The following is a 24,984-nucleotide window of genomic DNA, read 5'->3' as shown; positions in this document are numbered from 1 at the left end:
TCTAGGGAAGCACAACTACCAGGAAAACAAACCCCCGGGATGGAGGCAGAGGGACTGAGGCACCAGCACCACGGGGGAAGCAAGTCTGCCTGCAGCACATGACCCGGGGGGGGTCACCTCCCGCCCGTCACGGGGCTGGGCTCCTGGCTCCCGGCAAAGGCTCCTGCTGCTCTCACCCCAGAGAAGCATAGGACTCTGGTGGTTGACGGAGGCATGCTCTCCCTGCCCTCCTTCCAGAAGCAGGAAGCACAGATCCCCCAGGTCAGTACCTTCAGTCCATATACATCTCACAGGCACCTAACTAATCCCTTCCTCTAATCCTTCCCCGAGCTAAATTACTACCAGGACAATCTTCCCCTGATACAAACCCATCAACTCATTCCCTTAGTTAAAATTGTCATGTCTCTCACTGGCTTTAAGATTTTATTTTTAAGTAGAGTCTACACCTAATGCAGGACTCGAACTCATAACCCCGAGGTTGAGAGTCGCATGCTCTGCTGACTTGAGCCACAAGGACACCCCCTCGATGGCTTGTGAGAAGAAATGTAAGCGCATCTGCGTGACCCACAAAGCGCTGCTTCATTCTGCTGGTACAGAACAGTGGCCCGCCTCTGTCTTCGGGGTGCTGCCAACCTACCACCCACCTCTCTGATGCCTGCCCAGGCAGCCGTTAGAGTCACCCGGCGCCATCTTGACTGCTGTCTGCAGTTCTGCTCCTTGAACTTGCCCTAGAACTCAGTGCCAAGAGCTCTCTGCCTCCAGAAGTCACCTTTGTCCTGTCTCCCCAGTCTTGTTCTGCACTGTCCCCTGGTGCCCGGTGACTGCATTCCATACTTCCCTGAACACACCATGCTGCCTGCACATTCCAACCCTCAAGAGAAGCTCTTCCTTCCTGTAGAAAGACCTACCCCTCCATTTCTCCAAGCTCAGTTCAGTGGGGGACGGACTAGAGGGGCGGTGGGGATTTGGGAGGGCACTTGTTATGACGAGCACTGGGTGTTTTGTGTAAGAGACGATTCACTGAATTCTATTCCAGAAACCAATATTGCACTGTATGTTAACTAAAATTTAATAAATAAATAAATAAATAAATAAATAAACGATATAATATTAAAAAAAAAAAATAAAGGCAAGCTCCATTCGAGCACAGCATGAGCTCCAGGGAGCCCTTCCTACAGCCCCCGAGGTGGATCTGGCGGTGCCCCTGTGCTTCTGCCTTGTGCCGGGCACTTCCAGGATCAGAGCACTCGAAGGTCGGACTTAACCTGCACACAGGTGGCTCTAACACCCCGCAGGGCTCCCGGCACTCAGGAGCTTCTCAGACCACCGCTTGGTAACTGAGAACTCAGTGAGCCTTGGACCTCATGTGGGTGACTCTTTCTGAATGACAGAAACATTCTGTTTCTATGAAACAGAAGTCGGACTGTCCGGTCTGCAGGGACAGTGGGGAGGCATGACTAGTGCAGAACCCAGACCACTACCTCATATGCCACCACAACTGCACCCACACGGCCTGGCTCTGACTTCCTGACATCCACATTTCAAGCAAAATAACCGAGTCACGAAGGCCAAATGTGGAGTCACTAGAAAATCCTATCATTAGCTGACCACCATGAACATTCCAACCACGCCTTGCCCACACCACCACTGCCGGTTAGTAACAGCCTTGCCTGTGACACACCAGTGTGGCCGCTAGCTGTCTGCACTCTTTGTTGCAATGTCTACTTCCTGGAGAGAAAAGAGACCCGTTCATAAACACTTGGTTCCCAGAGACTTCCTAAGCGGCTGGGCAGGGGCAGAAAGAGGCAGAAATGAGCTGGTTACCAACGGAGCATCCCGAGAGTACGTCTTCAGGAAGCGGAAAGTCACCGATCACGGAGAGCAACGGCGACACACACCAGCAGCAGCAGTTATAAAACTCAGCACTCACTGACTGAAATGCCTGGTTCCCGTGTTAATGTTTAACATTCCCTTAAATTTAGAAGCTGAATGCCTAACATACGATTTCACGTGTCATTCCCACGGCAAGTATCTTATTTTCTGGAGTAAATCCTTTAGGAATTAGGATGTATCCACAAATGTAGGCTACAACCTACATTTAACTTCTAATTTTTGAATAAAAGTTTTTATCTGTTTTTTAAACTGAACAATGCAGGCTCCCTGTAACCATCTCCGTCATAAAGGTGCGTACTGTGGGGAGGACAAGGACGCGCCGAAGGCTCCTCGCTCGCTTCAGACACATCTCCTCCACCTCCCGGAGCTCCCCCCGTCCACTGTCGGTCACTGGGCTGCCCTGACTTCCGACCGCGGACTTGCGAACACACACACACAGTTTGGCTACACATGTGTGTCTTTTAGCGCGGAAAGAGCGCCCCTGATGGTTTCCAGCTGTGCCGCACTCTCCGTGGGCAGCACGCTGCCTCCTTCAGGGACCACTTCCCACCATGTGGACACGGGCAGTTTCTGGTTTTGAGCTGGTTTCACACTGCAGAGTGAACACCCTGGGCTGGTCTGGTTCTGCGGGAGGATTTCTAGAAGGCAGACAATGGGCAAAGGCGCCCCTGCCACACTGGCCGCCATCACCTCCCACGGACACCGACTGTGCAGGCAGGTCTTCCCAGCCCCGCCGAGGATGGGTTGGAAGATCAGTCACTTCACCAGACCAAAACCAGAGAAGGCGCTCTGTTGTCGCTGGTGCCCTGCTTCCTGTGCATCTGCGTGTCCGCTCTCCTACAAGGGGCCCGTGTGCCCACTGGCTCATCTCAGCGAGCGAAGAACACGCGAGAAGGGAGATCTGGACTCCTTGCTGTCTGTGTCACCGATGTTCTCCCTCCTATGTCTCAGCTTTAAAAGAATGTTTCTTTCACTGACAGAAGTGCTCTCATGTTTACACAACCCGCCTGTCAGTTCTGGTCTAGCTCCTCTCCGGGCTGTGACATCTTGGAAGCGTGGGTCCCCTCCCTCACAGGTGCAGGCTCGTTATCATCCCGCATACAGGAAATTCCCTGAGGAATGAGATTACGACCCTATGTTAACTTGCATAATTCTCTCCTCTGAGGGAAATCTGACTAAAATTGAAAAACTGCCACTGAACTTTCTTGGACGGTGTAGGCTAGCTAACGCCCTACAATAAGGGCCAAGGTCATTCAGCAACTCTGGAGGAACTTGGCTCAGGATATCTTGCTATGTATGGCTCTAATTCTGTTGTCTGTCCCAGTAAAACCACCATTAAAAGTGCTGTGTGAGTGCAACATAATTGTGGCGGTCACAGAATGAATCAGGTGCACCTGAGCACACGCAGAGCTCACAGCAGAACCTGTGGATCACGTAGAACAGGTGTCTCTGTTGTGCACGTAAACATGTATATGCTGCTTACCACGTAACAGTTTATAGTCTAGAGAAGACACACGGGCGTATCTGTGACCGCACACTGCCAGGGAAGTGGAGCACTGCACTGTAGAGACGTGTTCAATTTATTAGACATTTCAAAAAAATCTAAATTAAAAAATGCTCATGTGCTCTTGTCCACAAGTATTTCGGACTATAATCCACTAAAAATGTTTGACTTGAAGTACATCTCCACTGGGCAGTAGAGCTTTGCTTAGGTATCCAGGATAGAAGTTGTGTAAATAAATTAACATGCTGGGACTGAGAACAGGGTAAGTAAATTATCGAGTCTAGTATCTCATTCTGTAAAGACAACATAAAATTGCTAAGCGCACCCTACTAGGATTTTATGAGAAGCGTTTTTCCCTTGTGCTCTAGTCAGACGCATGAAGAACTTAATGCCTCTCAGTGCACAAGATGTGATATCATGATGTTTATCCCTAAGGGGGGGGGAAGAGCCAATTGAAAACTAGCACAGGAAGGTGCTGAAGTTTCAAACATGGCAAGGCTGGTATATTCAGTGCTCAATGTCTCAATGTTATTTTTGTGTGGACAGACATACTGATTAGGAACATTTGGTAAATTAGGATAAAAATTGTTAAATTATTTACTAAAAAGGAGACAGGCAATATGTCACATTGAACACTTTCACAAAATACTATCTTCAGGGAAAGGAATTTTCCTGAAACATTTAAATAAATTTTGCAAGGTTATACCCGTGCTTGAAGCACAAGATGAAAAATCAGGAGTTCATGTCTGCACGAGTTTTAACTGAGAGAAGCCTTTAGACCTTTCTAAAAGCAACTTTGTTACTACATTCCATACAAAGAAAGCTACTATAAATCGAAATATACACTATATTTTAGAAAAGAGTAGGTTTTACTGGTGTGATCGTGGTGTCACACGGTTTTTACTCGATCAAGCGTGTCCCAGAAGCCACACGCCGACTGGCCTCAGGCTGTGGCTTCAACTACTGTCTTCGGAGCACAGCACGAGACTAACTTTGAAGCAAACGTCCCGGGGGTTCCTCTGCTTCACACGGCTCCCCACCGGCCCCCGCCTGCTCCCTCCGCCCGTTCCGTCAGCGCAGCGCACCGGGCAGCCGGCAGGCCGGGCATCCTGCCGCGTCTCTACCGGTCTCCCGGCTCCTCTCCAGGCTGTGTACACAGCACTCAGCCCCTCGGGACCACGCTCCTGGGAGGGTCCTGGTCACGGGGGCAGTCCTCCAAGGACCCTCGGTCTCCCTGCCCCAGAGTGGGCAGCTCTGTGGACCCGCCTCCCAGGCCTTAAAGCAGGTGACCTTCTGTGCGGATGGGGACGGTCAGAGTCCAGGTGCACACGGAAGGTCGGGCTCACAGGCCGGCAAGTAGCCACGGGGACAATGCGGACATGACGGCTGCCGCACGTGCAGCACGGCTCCAGCCCTTACAGAGGTGAAGTCATTTACCCGCCCCAAACCATAAAAGAGAGGCGGCGGCGCTCCGTGTGTGGGACAGCGGGAGACCCGAGCACAGGAAGGGTCAGCGATTCACAGGTAGCCGCTCAGAGGACCTGCGATTTGAACCTACAAACGGATACATTGCTAAAGCCCAGATTTTTCCTGCTACCATGATGTTATTATCCTGCCGGGAACACTGCTTGATTATTTCAGAAATCCAAATCTTCCGAAACAGCCCTTCGCAGGGCCTTGCAAGAACGCCACGTCACTTCTGAAGTGACACAGCCTTGCTTCTGGGACAAGTATTCATTCTAATCACTGATCTGACATCACGACTTAGAACTAATTTTGTTCTGTGCTCTAAGCTTTTGAGATCTATAAGAAAAAACAGATACTTTATTTTACATGAGTTACAAAGGATACCTGAAAACAGACAAACATCCAAAACATTGTCCCGAAAGTTTATGTACAAACACTGCCAGCACTAGACGGCACTCCAGCGTGTTGCCCGAACCCAGCAGCCTGAACCCAACAGTGTTTTCCTGTGGCTCTTCTAGTCAAACCCGGCTCAGAGGCTGCGCCCTGCCCCACTTCCCCCAAAAAGCAAGAACATAGACATAATGGGCTGAATTACTCATCTGGTCTTCAGAGTCGTCTGAAAGAAGGAGTAGAGGCTTTGGGGTGAGCTCGCCTAACAGCTCCCTCGGGGCTGCTCAAGCAGAAGCAGGACCTCACCTTTCTGGGGTCTGATGATAAAAGACTGTGTGGCCCCGTTCACCAGCCGGCAGTACCCATCTATCAAGTCCGCCATATTCTCGGCGATGGTTAGGGACGGCGCTGTCACTGTCAGAGGCTAAAAGGGGAAAAGACCAAGAGAGAAGCGTTATTGTTCTCTGCAGTCATCAAAGGGGCAGCTGCACTGTGACATCAGAACTCTAGATACACTTGGAAACAGAAGAGTGACAGCGACACAGATTTGTCATAAAGTTGGCGTGAAAAAGGAAGTTTGATATTTAAGGACGTTATTCCTAGAACATGTGACAGAAGGCGGCCCAGACAAAAACAAAAAAAATCACTTAAAACTGAGATTCATTTTCTAGAACTGAAGGAGGCAAAAAAAAAAAAAAAAAAAAAATTATTTCCCTTCAGAGTGTCTGGCCCCTCGGCACATCTAATTAAGGGAAGAAGTTAAAGAATTAGTGTATTTCAAGTGTGGCCTATTTTAGAAACTAAACATGGAGTACATTTTTATCAATTATCCATCATCATTTTTCTAGCATTAAAGACAATTACTAAAATCTCATTATTTTTAGCATGCATAGCATGTTTTGCCTCAGAGGTCAGAAATCACTGTTTTCACTATCAGACCTACAGTTCTGATAAACTTCCTTAAGACTGATCACTAGCGATTGCCCGGGAGATGGTCAGAGCTGTTCCTTCCTGCCGGACTCAGGGATGCCCTCGTCCGAGCAGTATCCCGTCCCCGCTCAGCCTCGGACACACCTTCCCGGCGCTCGGCTCTGTGTTCGGAGTTCTGGCCACGGTGGGGCAGAACAAGAACGTTACGGAGATGCTGTCAGGAAATTTTAGCTGGCAACAGTTTCCGTATTTCAGGGTTTCATAAATTCACCTCGGAGAATCAAAAATGCACTTCCTAGAGCCTCAGAAATGTCATGGCTCCCAAGGCAGAAAGAACAAGTGACAGATAAACCCATCTGAGGAAAGGCTGTCGCCCCAAAGACCACGGGTGGTACGCGGCACAATGAGGGGTCCGAACGCGTGCTGTGTGCCACCATTCCCGTCGTTCCGACTCCTCAATACAGAAGCGTCCTCTGCCTGTTGATCAGAGAGGGTCCCCTGATGCACAGTTGCCAGGTGACACCCTATCTGGACCGGGCCACGCTGCCTGTGGACTAAAAGCGCAGGCCCCAGGAGGCGCCCCATCTCCACCACTTGGGCAGGGCCTCCTTGGCCGTACACTGGGGACAAAGGATCTCAAAAAACTTCTTTCGCTGGGTTCTGAGAATGACCCATGTCGCTCCTGGCTCCTGTGTTGAGCGTCGAAGTGGCGGGGGACCCAGCCGGCAGGAGCTGCTAGCCGGTGACCCGGCCCGGCAGGCACAGCAGTCTGGGAACAACACCGCTGACCCAGGGGACCTGTGTGTTCACATGGTCCTAAGAGGCTGAAGACCATGGCAGTTCACAGGACTCTTCAACCACCCTGATGTGCGCCTGACCGGCTCTTCCGTCTGTCACCTGCTCTACTCTGGGGGACATGCACTCATCACTACTGGAAACAGAGCAGGAGCACGTGTGAGGAAGCTGGGGTTGCTAGGGCGCGCGGAAGCCGCATCCTTACCTCGGGCGCACCGGCGATTTTCAGCTGCAGCATCCCTTTCCTGTCCTTGTCTTCACTGTTCGAGTATTGAATGGTCTGCACTTGATTGAAGTCGGCCAGATGTGTGGGCTTGGGAGAGAAAAGGCAAACCTCTTGGGACCCCAGAAAAGGACTGTCCGGTCCTGTGTGACCCTCTCGCGGTGCCCACCCCGCCGCACTCTCCCGAGGGCCTCCTCCCAGGGACCGTGTCCATCAGCCCCAGCGGGGTACTCGCCTCCTTCAGAGCAGTCCTGGGACAGCCAGAAACCGTCTGCTCGCTGCCAGTGAGGGACGGGCCTGCTGTCTGCTGCTAATGACCGAGCAGGAGCACTCCGGCTGTCAGAGCCGGCCGGGGAGTCCCAGGCCCCAGAGAAGGAAGGAACGGAACCAAGTCCAGGACGTGACTCGCCTTGGGGGGAGCCGCGTGTGGGTCGTGCCCCTTTTCCACAGGGAGGGACCTGGCGCACTCCCAGCGTACCCTGAACTAGAGCGCATCTCTGAGTGTAACGGCACCACAGGGGTGGCAGGTGTCCAAAGGACCCTTCCCAGAAGCGCATGCCAACAGAGACTTCATTTCTCCAAAACACATGCCCATTTGTCCCTTACCCTCCCAGCAGCTCATGACGAAGGTTTGCTGTGATGATTCCCACACATTTATTCACAGCAATTACCCCGATCGCGGCCTCCTTCTGTCTCAATGCCAAGGGCGGGGCCTCTCCCACCAAGTGCTCTACTCAGCCCAAATTCTGCCACTGGGACCGAGCTGGACTACGGTGCAGAAAGTGGCTCACTGGGACGCCTTGGTGGCTCAGTCATTTAAGCGTCTGCCTTCGGCTTGGGTCATGATCCCAGGGTCGAGGGACAGAGCACCGCATTGTGCTCCCGGCCCACAGGAAGCCTGCTTTTCCCTCTCCCATCCCCATGCTTGTGTTCCCTCTCTCGCTGTGTCTCTGTCAAATAAATGGATAAAATCTTAAAAAAAGAAGTGGCTCACAGGGGCGCCTGGGTGGCTCAGTTGGTGAAGGATCTGTCTTCAGCTCAGGTCACAATCCCAGGGTCCCAGGACTGAGCCCCATGTAGGGCTCCCTGCTTGGTGGAGAGTCTGCTTCTCCCTCTGTCCTCCCCCCCGGCTTGTGTGCATGCGTGCTCTCTCTCTCTCTCAAATAAATAAATATCTTTAAAAGAGAGAGAGAGAAAGCTTCCGTTCACATCAGAACATCTTCACAGCTTTGCGTTCAGGCACAGGTGTGCTCTGGGAGGCCTTCGGACGGGAGCCCAGGGCAGGCCTCCAGTTTCCCACTCTAAGATGCCCCAGCAGCAGGCGGCTCAGCCCCTGTGCCTACTCCCCTCTCTCCACCTCTGTGCCATCTGCCTGCGCGGGGTTCCCTCCTCCTTCCCTGACTGTCTTCCACAGTTCCTTTGGCTTCTCCTCTACTCCATGGCTAAATCATCAAGGGCCACAGGACTCTGTGCTGGGCCCATCCTTCCCGTAAGCCGTGGCAGCCCAGCCCCGTGGTGCAAGTAGCATCCCCAGCCCCGAACCGGGACACATATCCAACCGCCGGTGTGACACCCCCACGTGGACATCGGGGCCAGACTGCGAACAGCACAGTCACGGGATCTGCTCTCAACACCGGCTCCCTCTCAGGCCTCCCCAGCACAGCAACAAGCGTCACCATTCAACCCTGTTCCTGAGCCGAGAGACGGCGGCATCCCCGCCGGCTCCTTCCCCTCCTCCCCGACCCAGCCGGCTCCACACTGGAGTCTGCGGTTTCCTTCCACCTTCCCAGCTGTCCCTCTGGTGCCATCGACCCTGCAGCTGTCGCCCTGGACCCGTGCCTGGCCCCCTCACAGACCGCCCCTACCTGGAAGCCAGGGCCGCACCTCACAGTGGAAGTCCGGTCTGACAGCCCCTGCTTCAACGGGCACGACGCCGGCAGAGGAAGCAAGCGCCCACCCAGCGTGCCCTCCGCCTGCCGCTCGGACCCGACTTCCCATCATGAGCTCGTCTTGATCAGACGCACTCTAGTCTTCCCAGGGCGCCCTCAGGCCCCAGACAGCTGTTTCTGGTTGGCTGAAGAGTGAGGGAGGCAGATGTGGACCATGGCCGTGAGACATGATATAACGCACAGAAAATCCCCTCACAACGAAAACTGTCCTATGTCCTGAACAGCTTTCCAAGATCCTGGTGTGTATTCATGTTGGTGAGAAATCAGACTCTAGAACCCAAGTCTTCTTTAAAACACAACATATGCTCTGCACTCAACTTTCCAGGAGCACAACTTGGGTGTAATTTAGGTGTAATTAATGATTTTGCTATCTCTGGAATGTTAGGATGAGTTGCTCACCATTTAGGAAAATGACATTACAGAGGGCAATGATTGTTTGGTATCCGAGCTGCCGACCCCATGTGCACATGCGTCTGTAACAGAGGAGATGAGGCTCCTTCTAACCAGGAATCGACTGCTATTAGGCTGGTGAACCTGAAATGACGGACATCTCAGCTAATCTCGGTAAATGATTATGTTACCATATTTTATTAACTTATAATTTAAACATTTTTTTTCAAAGCACAGTGAGAAACTCATCAAGGAAATTATTATATTCCTTTTTTTTAAAACCTACAGTGTTTCTGCCTCACTCTGACACGCCCCCCAAGGCTGGTCACCTGGAAGCCCTTGTCGCTTCTGCACACTGTGTGTGAGGGAGGACTCGCAGCGGCCCTCTCGGACGAGCGCGCCCAGTCCTCAGCTCTGTCCCTCCTCTAACGGCTGTTGGTCTCTGAGCTGAAATAGACGTTTTGGAATTATTATGTTCACAGCATATTCTGTGATTTTATTTCAAGTTACCAAAAGGCTCTTAAAAAATATCTGTTATGGGGCACCTGGGTGGCTCAGTGGTTAAGCCTCTGCCTTCGGCTCAGGTCATGGTCTCAGGGTCCTGGGATCGAGCCCCACAAGGGGCTCTCTGCTTGGCAAGGAGTCTGCTTCCCCATCTCTCTCTTCCTGCCTCAATGTCTACTTGTGAGCTCTTTCTCTCTCTGTGTCAAATAAATACATAGATAAAATCTTAAAAAAAAAATCTGTTATAGAGGTATCTGGGTGGTTGAGTCATTATGCATCTGCCTTCAGCTCAGGTCATGATCCTGGGGTCCTGGGATCAAGCCCATTGGGCTCCCCACTCAGCGGGAAGCCTGCTTCTCCCTCTCCCACTGCCCCTGCTTGTGTTCCCTCTCTCGCTGCGTCTCTCTGTCAAATAAATAAATACAATCTTTTAAAAAAAATCTATTACAAAGAAGACAGGGTTGGGAGGGAAGCACAGTGACCAGCCCTCCGAGCAGTACAGCAGACACTCCCCACCCGGCTAGGCCCTCGCTCACGGTCACGGTATTTCTGCTGTCCGTGTTCTTTCTTCTATCTGCTCTCACAGACAGACTGACCGCGCCATGCGGGGAGCTCGTGGGGGACACCCATCTCAGCCACCCCTTATCGCCAGGAAGGAGGGCCGCGCCTGGGACGTGAGGGAGTGAATGCGTGACTCTGAGAACTGCCGAGGCGCAGGGCTCTGTTCTAAGTACCAGGAGGAGAGCAGCGAAGCAGGGCAGCGTGAGCCCAGACATCAACAGTCGTGCAGGAGGCATGGCATTGCGACTGCGGTAAGGACTGCAGCAAAGCACCCGACGGTACTGTCTGAAACTTGCCCTGTTTTGTTTGGGGAAGGGTGGGAGGAAGTGATGAGGCCCAAAGGAAGGCAGGCCCCAGGAAGCCAGGACTGCGCAGACTTCCCTCTGCACTGGGCCCCGGCTGCCGGCTCGCTGCCCAGCACCAAAGAGCTGCACACACATGCGTGACCTGGCCAACGTGACACCCCGGACGAGGCAAGCAAGTCATTCTGACGACCCGGAGAGAGGGCGAGTGTGTGCACAGGAGGCCACAGAGCGCGGCCGTCTGGTCCGGCTGGCTGCTGAGGCCAGTCTGCGCTGAGCTGTGACGGAGCGCAGGACACACGCCACCTGAGAAGACTCACGGTGATAAGGGACATGAAAGTCCCACAGCCTCTACACGGATGACGCCCTGAAATGACGGTAACTGGGACGGACTGGGACACAAAAGATACGTCACTGAAATTCATTTTTACCTTCCAAACTGGGCTGCTAGACCACTGAAAAGTCCAAGGCAGCTTGGACCTGTACTGGGCTGCACTGGCAAGGGGGGGACCCGAAGTCGGGAAAGTTGATAAGGACTCGGAAGTACCAAGGGGCTCCACTGGGCCCCCGGTGGAGGCTGGGCAGGTTCTGGGGCGCCGGCGGGGGCTGCAGAGAGCACGGGAGGAGCCCAGGCGGTGCACTCAGAGCAGCTCGGCTTCGAGCAGCGGCGCTCACCAGGGGCTCAGCGGCCACGTGCCAAGAACGTGTGCAACAGAGCAAAGAGGAAACATGTGGGCTGCCTGGCGGGCACAGGGACGGGAATACAGGCTCGAGGGAGGACATTTTTAGGATGAGAGAAATTACACATTCTTCTATGCTGACAGGAACGGCCAGTAGATTGGAAGCATTTACTGGTGCAGGAAAGAGAGCAGAGTCGGGGTCGCTCCGCAGCCAGGAGCGGTCTTACCGGAAGCGTGACGCTCACCCACAGAAGGCCTGGCCCTGGAGGGCAGGTGTGGTAGGCAGAAATACAGGCAGGACAGAGTGTACAGGCACTTCCCGGGCTCTATCCTCACCACCCCATCCGTTTCCGTCTACTTTACACAACAAGCAACTTCCACTTCAGAGGACAGAGATCCTCATAGTTTCTAAGAGAAAACAGACTTTTTTCCCCATAAAAATTGATTAAAAACCACCAGGTACTTGGCCATAAAAAAGACAGGAACACATTCACTAGAATTAACCTGTGAAAAACCTGCCTCTGCTCATCAGCCAGGAACGGGAGAAATGGTAACAGTGAGACCCAAACCTCAGAGCGGCCTGAAACGTAACATGCTCCTAGATAATGCTACGAGAACGAGAAAACTTCAAGCTGTACGGAAATACGACAGAAGGAGAACACACCCGCGGACACTGACAAGACATGAAAGGTTGTGCGAGAAAATGGCCTCCAGAGTAACTGGAAAGAAACGCCCAAAGGGAACAGCAGGAGGAAGGCTGAAGTCAAGCGAACGAGATGGAAACAGGGTCTGCTGAGATCGATGCCGACACGGAGGGAAGGGACAGCAATGCCATGCCCCTGATTTCTGCGCCTGCCCACTAAGAGCCGCTGTGACACACCCACTGCCCGCACAGCTGAGCGCGCCAAACCCCCCAGATGCGTGGCGGCCCGAGACCAGGCGCAGGACTAAAGTCACCGGAGAGAGGACGAGAGAACCCCGAGACACTGCTCCCTGGTGACCCTGACAACACGGGAGGCAGAGGATGTGCTAATGGAACGCGAGTTACAGCAGGCAACAGGAGGGGGACACCCCAAACTGCCGTGCTGCTGCGGGAGGCATGGGAGGGGCGCAGGCATGATCTTATTCATGACTTCATTGTCTGACCAATCTGTCAGGTGGCTGAAATGATTACGGACACTTTACTACCGAGGAAACATGAGCCAGTGGCGGCAGGATGGGGCCGAAGTCACACAAAGTCACACGAAGTCTCACACTCACGTGAGAGTGAGTCAAGGTGGAAACCGTGGCTGCGGCCTCCAGAGCCGGCCTCCCTTACCCACATTCAGGGCCCCATTGTGACCTCACCAGAGGACTCGAGGTGGAATCCAGGGTGGGTTAAAGGCTCACATGTATAACGGACAGAGACAACCCTACAAGAAAACCCAGGAGACCACAGATCGCACCTAAAGGCCGGGACGTGACAATCTGTAAGCAGTGAACACACATACGGCCACGGGCTGCCCGCAGAGCTCACACCGACGGCCACCCTTGCCACCGGTACAGGATGGCTCCAGCTGGGCACCCTCCCGCCCACACCTGGCATTACAGCTCTTTGTCTCAGCCATGCTAGCAGACACACAAGAGCGCCACGCTGCGCGTCACCCCGGGGCTCCTGGGCGCAACACCTTCTCCTCTACCTCCAGACAACTTGGTACCCTCTTGGGTCGTCTGCCCTTCACTTAGCGATTTACTGCCAAGCTTCCCCCCGCTTCAAGTCTACTGTCAAACGTATTAAAGCAACTATCTGCCTTGCCTTTCTACTACCTCTTGATGAGAAGTTCTTGATTTCAACGTACTCTAATTTGTCAGAATTGTCTTTTAGAGTTAGTTCTTTGTAAATGCTGTTTAAGGAATCTCTTCCTACTCCAAATTCACATAGATATTCCCGTGTTTTCTTCTCTGACTTGTGTCACTTGTCTTCCACGTGGAGGTCAACCCTCCGGGTGGAATGGGTTGTCACAGCGTGTGACGAGGGTCAGAATGCCCTGCTTTTCGCTGCAAACAGCCGGCGGGCACTGCGGCATGTACGAAGAGCTCATTGGTAATGCAGAACCCAGGACAGTGTACCCTCTCCGGCGGGGGGCCAGAGACTGGGAAGGGGCGGGACTCATTCCCGTCTGTGCTCGGGTCCAGCATGAGGACGGTCAGTGCACAAGCAGCCCCAAGATGTCCCTAAAGCAGACTTACATTGCAGCCCTTGTCTGTGAGGTAACTGATGCCTTCTTCAGGGCCAATTGCCAGTTCCACTGAGATAATCCAGCTTGACTTTTGAAGGGTGAAACAGGTGACGACAAAGTTCCCAGAAGAGAAAAGAAATATTTTAGATGAAAGCACGAACACGTTCAAGGAGCAAGGCGGGGTGGAGGCGGGGGCCTTCCCTCTACGTAGCCAAGCACGATGGAACACCTGTGACTTCACTGACCCAGTATCCGGTGGGTCTGAAGCCAACGGGTCTTTGGAAAGGCTCTCTGAATGGTTAAATTAGCCCAGAGAGCACAGTTAATTAATATATCACTGAGCTGGAATAAACAAATCTAATCATCAACACAGGCGTGCTTCTAAAGCAAGGTGACTTCCTCCTCGCATTGATACATTTGTTTGTTTGCATTTTTCCCCACCGGAGAATGACGAATATTTTCATGTTGTTAAATATGTGACAGTCAGATTTCAATTAGAAATTCAGGTGTCCATAGAGAAGAGAAAGCAAAAGAAACGAAATCCAGGCCACCATTTCCCACGTCCCCATACTTACACCCAGAGCACACTTGAAGCATTCTTTATCGAATCTATACACCGGGGAGAGGATCTCAAAGAATTTCAGAATACTTTCTTCTCTGTTAAGGTTGGCAAACTGTCTAAACGTCTGTTGGATCAGCTTCCGTAGCGTTTTGGCCTGCGCGATAAAATCACGAAAGTCATTTTAGAGTCAGCGACACACAGCAGCAACAGCAAATGCCCAAGACACCAGCTCCCTCGCACCACTCGCTCCCACCTCTGTTCACATCACTGGGAAACGCCACATCCCTTTTTAAGCAGCTGTAATAAAATGCACACAGTGTAAGATACAGCATCCTAACCCTTTTAAGTACATAGTTTGGTGATTCCAAGCATTACTTCTTTTTTTTTTTTTAAAGATTTTATTTATTTATTTGACAGAGAGAGATCACAAATAGGCAGAGAGGCAGGCAGAGAGAGAGAGGAGGAAGCAGGCTCCTCTCTGAGCAGAGAGCCCGATGCGGGGCTCGATCCCAGGACCCTGAGATCTCCCATGACCTGAGCTGAAGGCAGAGGCTTAACCTACTGAGCCGCCCAGGCGCCCCTCCAAGCATTACTTCTTAAACAGAAATGTATAAGGCAATAATTTGCTTATTAGAACATGCTGTAAAAGGTCAGGCATTAAAAAACACATACTGTCTTAAAAATTAAGCATAAAAAATAAAATAAAAAACAGGTCCTATCTATGCACATGATGGGGAGCTGGCAAAACCTAGCTGGGAGGGTACTCACATGCCCACTGTTAGGAGGGAAGTAGATACAATCTTCCTGAAGGGCAATTTGGCAGCACAAATCAAAACACATTAAAGAAAAACTACTTTGGATCCAGAAATTAAATTCCAAGGCATCAGACTTCAGAAGTGACTGGAGAACTCCGCAAGGAATCAGCAACAAGGAGGTTCGGTGCAGAAGGATCTACAACAGCGGCTGGGTTACACACATCATAATTTGCCCACGTTGTACGCAGCCCTCAAGACCGTCGTGCGGAAATAATTCACGGACATGAAAATCCCTATCATGGTGTCAGGTGAAACAGTCTGTACGTGGAGTACAGACGCCTTTAAAAGCAGAGAACCGCTTACAGGGTGATGCAGGTACGTGTGAGCTCAGGTGCACACGTATCCACACACAGAGAAGGAGACAGAACAACTACGCCCTTTCTCCGTGTGGCGGAACGAGAGCTTCCAGACCTCTGGTACGTGCCTGAGTGCTCTGCTTCTGCACCGCGAGCATCTGCGTGATGGAGGGAAGGGCCCTCCAGGCAGCCCACAGTCCGCGGTACGTCAGCAGCAGCCCGGGGAGGCAGCGGGCAGAGGATGCACGACACGGTCCGAGGAAGGGCTGGGGGAAGCCGCAGGAAGCACCCGGCTTTCACTCCAGGAAGAGACAGAGTCCTTGGGTGCCTTGGGCAGAGTCACGAGAGCTGACACACTGGCTGCCGCGCCGTGAACTGTACGAAGGACGCTGGGGGGACCGAGCAGGTGGCAGTGCAGTACTCGAGAAGAGGTGAGCAGAGTCTGTGCACGTACAGAAGGGGAAAGGGGTGAGAAGCAGATTTATTCTGAAAAACAGAACCAACACGATGTCCCGAAAGGCAGGAATTCCCATGAACTGAAATGGTGAGCTGTGGAGAACAGGCCAGCTGGTGAAGGTCCTGGTGGAGACCCGGGGCCCAGCTGAGAGCTCAGGCAGGAATCCAAGCCAGCGGACAGGAGGAAGCTGGGGGTGGCGGGCAGAGAGGAGGGGAAGGCCTCATCCCACCTAGCATGCTCATCTGAGCAGGTCGGGGGCTGTGGCTGTTCAGGCGGCTAGGAGGCGGCTCGCCAAGGAGCGGCACATGGGGGTGACAGCCTGCTGCAGTGGCGTGAAGGCCACTGTGGGGTCAAGGGATCACTGGATGTGGGACACTGCAGAGAGTGAGCTGACAGCTGGGCGCTGTAGCCAAAGACCAGGACGGAGAGCCGGCGGCCAGCAGTCAGTGGGATGAAGACCACAGTGCAAGAGGCGGGGGCAGGCAGAGGACCAGGTTCAAGAGCCGAGGGAGCAGGTGTGGCAACATGACCTATGGCACGTGAACTTCCATTCTAAAGGCTGGCGCTGCTCTTGCACAGCGGGTGTGGAGGAGGCTATGAGAAGCAAAAAGACCAGCCACGTTCCTAGAATAGACCACCCAAGAAACACCAGCAGCACAGACTCAGAGCTGATGGCAAAGGAGAGAGCTGGGGACCTTTGGGATGACAGTCACTCGGATGACTGTATGCGGACGGCAGGCAAACAGGCACCTGGGCAGGACGAGGGACAAGGTTTCTGGACGGAACGGAGGGCAAACAGAAGGGACAAGCTTGGTGAAAACAGAGCCACACCAATTCTGGACGTGGGTGCAACCCTTACGTCTTTGGACCCGAATGCTCAGGCAGACAGCTGGACACAGCTCTGGAGCCCAGGAGAGGGCAGGGCCACAGCTGAAGGGGTCACAGATGACTCCCTCCAACCAAGCGGAGGAGGGAAGGAAGGGAACACCGCAGCCGGGCCGGCAAGACAGTGGCGGGGGCTGCAGGCCTTCTGCCGAGGACTAAGGACAGCTGTAGACCACACGGTCAAAACTGAAGATAAGGGAAACGGGCTCAAGGTCAGCAAGGCTTCGAGAGCAGACCTTCACACAGAAAATGAGCAGTTAGCCTTGGAGGCTCCGAACAAAAAGTCTGGGAAACATATTTGGGGAATGCCCATCTAAGCACTGGCCACGAGTCAAGGGGCGGAAGAGGCCACTCGTATCACAGGCTGGGACGGCATGTAACAGCTGTTTGGACTCCGGGCTCTGCAAACACCCGTGGCCTGGGATGTCCAGCTGCGGCCAGGAGCGCGCGGACCGGCCGCGGAGACCCGAGCGAGAGCACAACTCCAGCCTAACGACGCTGAAACAGACAACACGGAAGTAAAAGCTGTTCTGTCCCTTAAAGCGATGGCACATTGCTCACTAGCATGTCAGTGGGAAGACAGCTCTGACTGCTCTGAGTTCGATGGCCTGAGGCAGGACATAGTGCTGCCACGTGCTCACGCGTCCACTGAAGGAGAAAACCAGAGCAGAGAAAGCTCCGGAAGGCCCCCAACTCTTCCTACAAGAGGAGGACACCATAGCCGAGAATATGGCAGCAGCTGCGAAGAACGGCTGCCCGAGGAGCATGGGAGCAGAACACAGCGACAGACCGCTTTTATTAACATTGACAAAAAGGGGATGTGGCCACTTGCACCTCTAAGAACGTTCACTCAGAGCAGATGGGTAATGATGCGCGGCGACTAACCCGGTTAAAGAGGTCCAGAAACGAAGCCAGTTCTCTGCCTTGTAGCCGATTCCCAACCAGCCACCTGTTTAGAAACAGCGGACAACACTCCACGCTCACTCCTGCTCACTGTTCGAAATGTGTTCAAAATGTGTCACCCGGAAGAGGTTTCTCTCCCAAGTGGGAGAGACAGAGTTCTCTCCTTAAAGCCGGGCAGTTGAAGGCGTGTCCAGAGTGTCAGACATCCCCCCCGCCACCCCCAGCCGCCCACCTGAGGTTTCCACAGGACCTCCCACACATCCCAGAGCTGACGGGCCACGAAGAGAACCTGGGATCACCCTCCAGGCTCAGCGCCCCGATCTCGGCTGACCTCCCAGATGCTGAAGAAGCCAGGTGGCAGTCCCGACCCCCCTCTTCCCTACCCGCTCAACCCCGCTATACCCCCACGTGCTGCAAGTGCTTCCACAAGAAGCACAGAGTGTTCCCTAACGCCTTCCACCATGCCAGCCCCACTCTGGCGTGAACCTCTGCGACAGCCCCCCAGACTACCATCGACTTTCTGGGCACACTGTGGCCAGCTGCTCTTTCTAAAACACGAGCTGGATTGCCTCACCCTGCAGCTCCAGCCCCTGGAAGCTCAGCAGATGGAATCATCTCGCTGGGTCAGAACTGGGCCTAAGCTGCCTCAGGGCCACAGGGGCCAGGATAAAGGGCGCGGTGGCCAAGAAGGTCCAGCCCCCGAGAGTTGCGGCCAAGTCAGGGGCTGTGTCATCATGGGGCACTGCGGGAGGCTCAGGGAGGGCACGGCTGCTCTCTCGTCTCCAGACGCCCTCCGCTTCTGCAGCAGCCTCACAGAGAAGTTCTATCCCCCCGGCTTACAAATGATGAAACAGAGGCACAGACACAACCGAGACCCCAAATCTCAGAGCTGCACGGCAGAGACAGGACTGAAGCCCAAGCAGCCTGGCGCCAGGGTCTGCGGTTCGAATGTGAACGTCACTCCCCCTTCAGCCCCCTTCAGCTGGGGGCTGAAGCTGGCCGAGTGACTGGGACTTCAGGGGTACAAGCCCAAGGACAGGGCTCTGGGCAGGCCCTGCGGCCACCCCGCTATGTCAGTGAGGCCTGGTTAGGGCAGGAACCCGGCGGCATACACTGGGTGCCTAACAGGTATCTTCAAGGGATGGAGGGGCAGGTTGAGAACAAAGGAAGGACACTGTCCGGTCCCACTTGCCCGTCCCCTTCCGTGCAGCACCGAGAACTGCAGCCACAAGTTCTGGCGGAAGAGAGACGGCGAGCAATGGCGAAATTATGAGGGAGGGGCCAGGTGTGCTCACGAGCCTCACAGGGGCTTGGTTCTTAGTACGGCAAAGCCAATGCCGGTGGTGCGCAGACGGCCTGTTTTCCAGTCTTTTTTTTTTTTTTTTTAACATTACAAAGCCGGTTATAAAAAAAATAAACTTGCATGTGACAGGTGAGTATGGACACGTGTGTCAAAATAAAACGTGGTACCTTCTAATCTCCGTGGCTGCCCACTGTCTCGCTGATCCCGTGACACGACTGCACCCCATCCTGCTTCCCCCCGAGTGTCCTGTCCCTCCACCGGCGGCCAGCAGCAGGACCATGTGGGGCACAGGGTGGCAACACAAGGCCAGGCCCTGCTGCCCCTCCCTCCTCCCACGTCAGGCTTCACGCCCTCGGTGCTCTCTGTGCACAGGACTCTTGCCTTCTGACCTTTCCCACCCGCTCACAAGGCTGTGTCCTGAGGATCAAGGGACACCAGAGTGCGTGACCAGCCCCCACTGCTGCTCCATCCCCCGCACTCAGCACTGATGTGCTGGGAATCTCTGGGAACTTCAGAGTTGCGGGGACAGCACTGAAAGCAGCAACTCTGAATGACGGTTAGCACGGAGGGTGTGAGCAAATCCCGCACGCGTTCCATGCCGCCGACCCTGCGGACACACGCCAGCCTCTGCGGGCTGCTCCTGTGTGCCACCCGGGCATGCGGGCCCGGCCCTGCGCTAAGAACCAGAGGTCTCAGGGAGGACAGCGGCCCCAGGATCCGCTCAGGACTAGTTTCCTGTGCTCACAGAAACGACCCTGGCTCCCGGCAACTACCACAGCCCCTGCTCAGAAGGGAGGACCCACACTTTCCCAAGGCCTGGAATTCCACGTTGCCTAAACCTCCGGTGTCCAGAAAACCCTGCTGTCTGAGAGGAGCCCCAGCTCTGTTTTTCTGAGAAGGATCTTGAGGCCAGAACCGTTTCTTTCCCATAGTCTCAGCGAGTAAATGACCCCACAAGATCTAACATCCTAGACTCTGCTGACGTGACTCAGGACACTTCTAGGACCGGCTAGAGCAAGCGAGACTATTCCGTATCACTTTCTGTCCTGATTCATAGTTTCAGGTCTCACTATGTGTTTGCCTGGATTTAGGACACAAGGTGTCTACCCGTGAAGGCTGTTCAATTTGAAACCCATCCCTACAAAGAAACTGACCCAGAATGTGATGTTTCTCCAGAGTGGAACAGTGTCACTGGCTTGGTCATCAGAAATTGCTACGTAGCCACCATGAACAACAAAGTAATCTTACAGTAGTCGCCCAATACGTATCAGATGCTGCTCGCAACACTGAACCTGCAGAGCTTCCCAGAAGTAAAGTTTATATAACATAATGTTAAAGAAAACTTGCAATAAAAGAATAATAGGTGGGAAAATAGTAGTTAAATTCTTTCATCCACCCGCCCCTACAATGCATGCAAAGTGTGTTTTAACGGACATTTGACACGTAGCATTCTATCAGTTTCAGGTCCGTAACACAGCGATTCAGTATTTGCACACACTGTGAAATGAGCACCCCAGCAAGTCTAGAGGCCGTCCACCACCTCACATAGTTACCACTTTCATTTTCTGGTGGCACAACTTTTAAGACTGATTAAGCTATTTAAGAAGCCAAACATGTTTTACAAAATTACATGAGAAAGCAGGTGGGAAGTGAGTTGTGCTGTGCTTCGGTGAGAACCACTCGATGAATCTGTATCTAAACACTGGTCTCCCGCTTGCCACAAAATCAGCAGCGCCTGAACTCAGAACGCTGCTGCTCTTTACTCAGTTCAGGGCAAGCTCGCTTGAGTTCCCCACGGTTGGCACCTCCCGTTCTGCTTTAGCGGAAGCCCCGGTGCCCAGGCCCAATCACTGCCCGTCCCCAGCCGCCCCAGCCCTGCCTGCTTCCAGCGTGTTCTCCACGCTGCCGCCAGCTCAAGCTGACAGCCGTACAGGGAGCAGGCCCACAGTCCACCATGAGAGCCGCCCTCACACCAGAGTCAGTGGCAGCAGCAGGACAGTGAGGACAACCATTGGGACAGATCCGAGGGACACAAGGGGCCTGGAGGGACGAGTCTGGTCAGGGAAGGGGGCTCATGTGCAGCGGGGCGGGTGCGGAGCAGCAAGCGTGCGGGACTCTGGGAGCCGCTCTCCCGAGCAGGACCTCCTTCCGTGGCGCCCTCCTACACGGCTCCCCACTAACTCGACTCATCTTCCAGTCGCTCTGCAAGCTGTCCACTCGGTCATCTGAGTGAGGTGCACCAAACATCACCGAGTGCCAGGCACCATGTCAAACACGGTGCTCGTGGTGGAGAACACAGCAGGCGTCATAGGGACCCTTGGGATGTTAAAATATGGTGGAGGCCGGAAGACAAAATGCAGACAGGGAAGTAACTGTGAATCCGGATTTGAGAAGGTGAAGATGAAGGCCCTGAGCAGAGTCCTGAGAGGAGGACGGAGCTCCAGCGGTGCTGGGTGCTAAGGAGACTGTGCGAGGGCGTGGGGGAGCCCAGGTCTGGGGGAGCCAGCCGTGGGGACGGGGTGCTGGGGGAGGCTCAGGCCCGTCCCCTCGCAGACCTCCCTGGGTGCTGAGGGTCACCTGGGCTACACCTGCACCAGGGTATCTGCGACCCCTGGGTGGGGGCCCCCTGTTTTGAGTATGAGCACCCTTTTTCAATGTAGAGCAATCTGTTGGGGATCCCAAGAGACTGCAGGAACTGAGGCCGCCTTGGGCTCACACCTGAGAGCAGCAGTTCTGTCCCGACAGAACACAGCCATTTTCACATACTTTGCTGCTTTTTAATTTCACACTGGCTAGTGCACTTTTCTGTTAGGTGAAATGTTGATTTGCTAAAGAACGGTGTCTTCCCCCTGTGTGGCCGCCTCCTCCCCACCCCGCCTGCTAACACACTGCAGACTCGGGCCCAAGAGCATCCCTTCCACTCGAGGGCTGTCTGCCTAGACCTTCTCAGCACCACAGCAGGACTCTCCAGGTCGAAGCAAGCCCACACCCAACAGCCCCCTGGAAGGCACCATCTTGCCATGGTGGAGCCACTGTTTGGAGCCTCGCCTCCAAACATCCCGGATTTCTCCTCCAACCCCTCCCACCACACCAAACTTCACTAACTTCACTTAAAGCTCTCTGTCCTCTGCCTGCCACCGTGGGCCACCTCACTCAGGGCAATGGTCTGTGAACTTGCTGTCCCACCCGCCGCCGCCGGGCCTGGCCTTGATCACCTGCTTGGAGGGCCCTGCACGACCGGTTCCCCACTGGCTCACTACAGCCTCCGGGGAGTGGATCAGGAAACGTGGATGGGAATGAAACAGCAGGAGCAACACTGACAACGGGGCCTGAAACATCGCAGAAGAGCGTACTCCTCTCTGCTCCTCCTGACTGTTCACATCTGCAGAGTACTTTAAAACACACGCTTCGGGATCTGCTTCACATTTTTAGATCGCTGAGAAGCTATGCGAGCAAGGCAGGCCCTTCCCACCTCCTCCCTGACGAGCAGCACGCAGAGGCCTGCGCACATGGCCTGTGTCACAGACTGCGTTTAAGAAATTGTACCAACACCCGGACCCAGTAACGGGCAGTGGGACACAGTGGACAACCCGTACAGAACAAGCAGCAGCAGCATGATGACCAGAAACTCTTGCGGAGAAATGACTAATGCAGGGGCGCCTGGGGGCGCAGACGGTGAAGCCTGTCTTTGGCTCTGGTCATGATTCTAGGGTCCTGGGATCGAACCCAAAGCTGGGCGACCTGCTCAGAGGGACTCTGCTTGTCCGTCTCTCTCTGCCCCTCCCCCGACTTGTGCACTCTTTCTCTCTTGCAAATAAATAAAATCTTAAAAATAAATAAGTGATTAATGCAATAAAAACCGCTCGACTTGGCATTATATCATTGTAGGTAAGCAGCTCAGTCCTCCTCCTCTTCACGCCACGTAACTCTTAGCAAGTTTGGTGTTCGTTGTTCTCAGACTTTGTGTTTACAAATTCATACATTCCTGTATGAAGCCCAAGGGTTAGAAACTGGTTTCATCCCTACTTTACACGTGTGGAAACTAAAATAGAGTAAAATCACGTAACTTGGCCAAAAACGCCACGCAGTTCACAGTGATGAAGTAGGAATTTTCACCGAGGCAGCGTGGCCTCAGAGCTGGTCTTCCTGACCGACAGGCCGGCCCTCTCGCAACACTCACGCCCGCCTGCTCGGACGGCCTGCTGTGCGGCTGTTCCAGGACAGAACACCACCTCTGTGACAGAGCGCTAAGAGCCACCATTCACATGTAAACCGCAGTGGTACGGATGCCTAGGTGACATACATACACTGATCTGTCAAACAGTCACCCCGACCCTACAAAATGCAGTTTTGTTCATTGTGGACATAAGAAACGGGCCCAAGACCATGAGGCTCCTAAATGGCAAAGGTCCCACGAGCCGGACTCTATTCCGACCGAAGCCTACGCCCTCCCTCCACACTCGAGAAAGTCTCCCCATGTGCTCCGGATTGGCGGGAAACCCTGCCTCAGAGCCCCATGGCATCCCTCCCCTGCGGTTCCCTCTGCAGGGAGGGAGCGGACACGGTGCTCTGCAGAAGTTACTCATGAGGGGGAGAAGAGAGATCTTTACAGTGCACGTACATGTTCACATGCGTGAGCAGACACACACACGACTACCTCACCTACGTGTCTCAACATTCCTGAGACCATAAAGACGTAGGTGACAAGGCCTACTGTGTGTGCAGCTTTCTTAGTCTTGTACTTAGCTGAGCATCACACGTGACAGCAAGTGAAACCATGACTTTGTAGGACAGAGCTGTGTACACGAAAGTCTACTTACTATTAACAGAGTATAAGAACCACCAGCCTTTTTACATTGTAACTTTTACACATAAGAGAGAAAACCATACACCACAGGGAAGTATTTACATAACGTGGCCATCTGAGTGTGATAAAGCAAATTCTAATTACCTTGACAGAATCCAGTAAACTCCTAGGAAAAAATCGCTTCAAACCAACATCTTTTCTGAAACATAAAAAGAAGCGTATTAACAAATAACGCCACCAAATCAATTAATATAATGACATTGTTGCAAGAACATAAATGCAATGTAAGTTATTTCTCCTGCTGTGTGTTATTTAGGAAGGAAGGAAGTCAAATAAGGCTCCATTCTGCCAGCACAGTCAGGGAAGGGGCGGGACAGATCAACTTCTAGATATGAACAGAAAACATTAATACAAGTTGCTTTTAGTAGAACATCTTTTTCCTACTTAACCCCCACTGTTGAAAATCGCTCCACAACTGGGTCTCCTGGCAGACGGGGCAGTGTCTGCGCAGACACTGCCTGTAGCTTTGCCTTATCAACACGGGTTCAAACTTGGTGACATCATATTTGTGGACAAAGCAGACGGACTAGAGTAGGAAAAGGTGTGGAATAAACCACGGAAGCTTAAAAAAAGTTCCTTAAATTAATCCTAAAAGTTGACTATTTTCTTTAAGTAATCTTTTTTTGACTAAGGGATTCATTCACCAAACCAAAGTTTATCATCTCAGTTTCACATAAGAAGCAAAAAACAAGAAGTTAAATTATTTGCCTAAAGTCAGAAAGCTGAGTGTGGGAAGGTTGGAAGTTCCAGTAATTTTCTTTAGATTAGGCTACAGGATTGAACCTTATGATCATGGGCCTCAAAACACTCCGCCAAGAAGACAGACTGGAAAGACCAGCTCCTTCCTTTTCTGTTCCCTTTGGTCCCGAGTGTGCCAAGATTTTTGGTCACTAGATGGCCTTCGTGTGCTAGTAAAATCGAACAAGCCTCTGCAGCCACCAGGCAATGTGGGGAGACCCGCGGAGGACAGAACAGAATCAAGGAGGAGAAAACTAAATACAGGTATCTCTTCGGAATTACATAAGGAAACTGTAAGCTGAACAGAAAATATTTTTAAAAATACAAAAGGGATGACTTCCTTACCCACGA

General features: G+C 53.0%; 1 protein-coding gene across 49 annotated transcripts in view; it reads right to left on the bottom strand.

Moving 5' to 3' along the window:
• PTK2 (protein tyrosine kinase 2) overlaps positions 1 to 24,984 on the bottom strand; it is a 247,100-nt gene that overhangs the window by 89,145 nt on the left and 132,971 nt on the right. For 40 of the 49 annotated variants that reach the window (XM_082720640.1, XM_082720644.1, XM_082720642.1 and 37 more), the window contains 5 exons: positions 23,980 to 24,034; positions 14,383 to 14,523; positions 13,818 to 13,895; positions 7,185 to 7,292; positions 5,561 to 5,678 (listed from right to left, as the gene is read on the bottom strand). In XM_082720640.1, the coding sequence (XP_082576766.1) occupies positions 5,561 to 5,678; positions 7,185 to 7,292; positions 13,818 to 13,895; positions 14,383 to 14,523; positions 23,980 to 24,034 (500 nt within the window). The remainder of the gene's footprint in view (positions 1 to 5,560; positions 5,679 to 7,184; positions 7,293 to 13,817; positions 13,896 to 14,382; positions 14,524 to 23,979; positions 24,035 to 24,984) is intronic. The other 9 variants (XM_082720665.1, XM_082720666.1, XM_082720667.1 and 6 more) reach the window with 1 other exon arrangement.

Source organism: Mustela nivalis (assembly GCF_964662115.1).
Source record: "Mustela nivalis genome assembly, chromosome: 2".
In the NCBI taxonomy this organism is placed as follows: Eukaryota; Metazoa; Chordata; class Mammalia; order Carnivora; family Mustelidae; genus Mustela; species Mustela nivalis.
The sequence above is the reverse complement of the archived record's forward strand: the minus strand, read 5'-3'. Positions and strand labels throughout refer to the sequence as shown.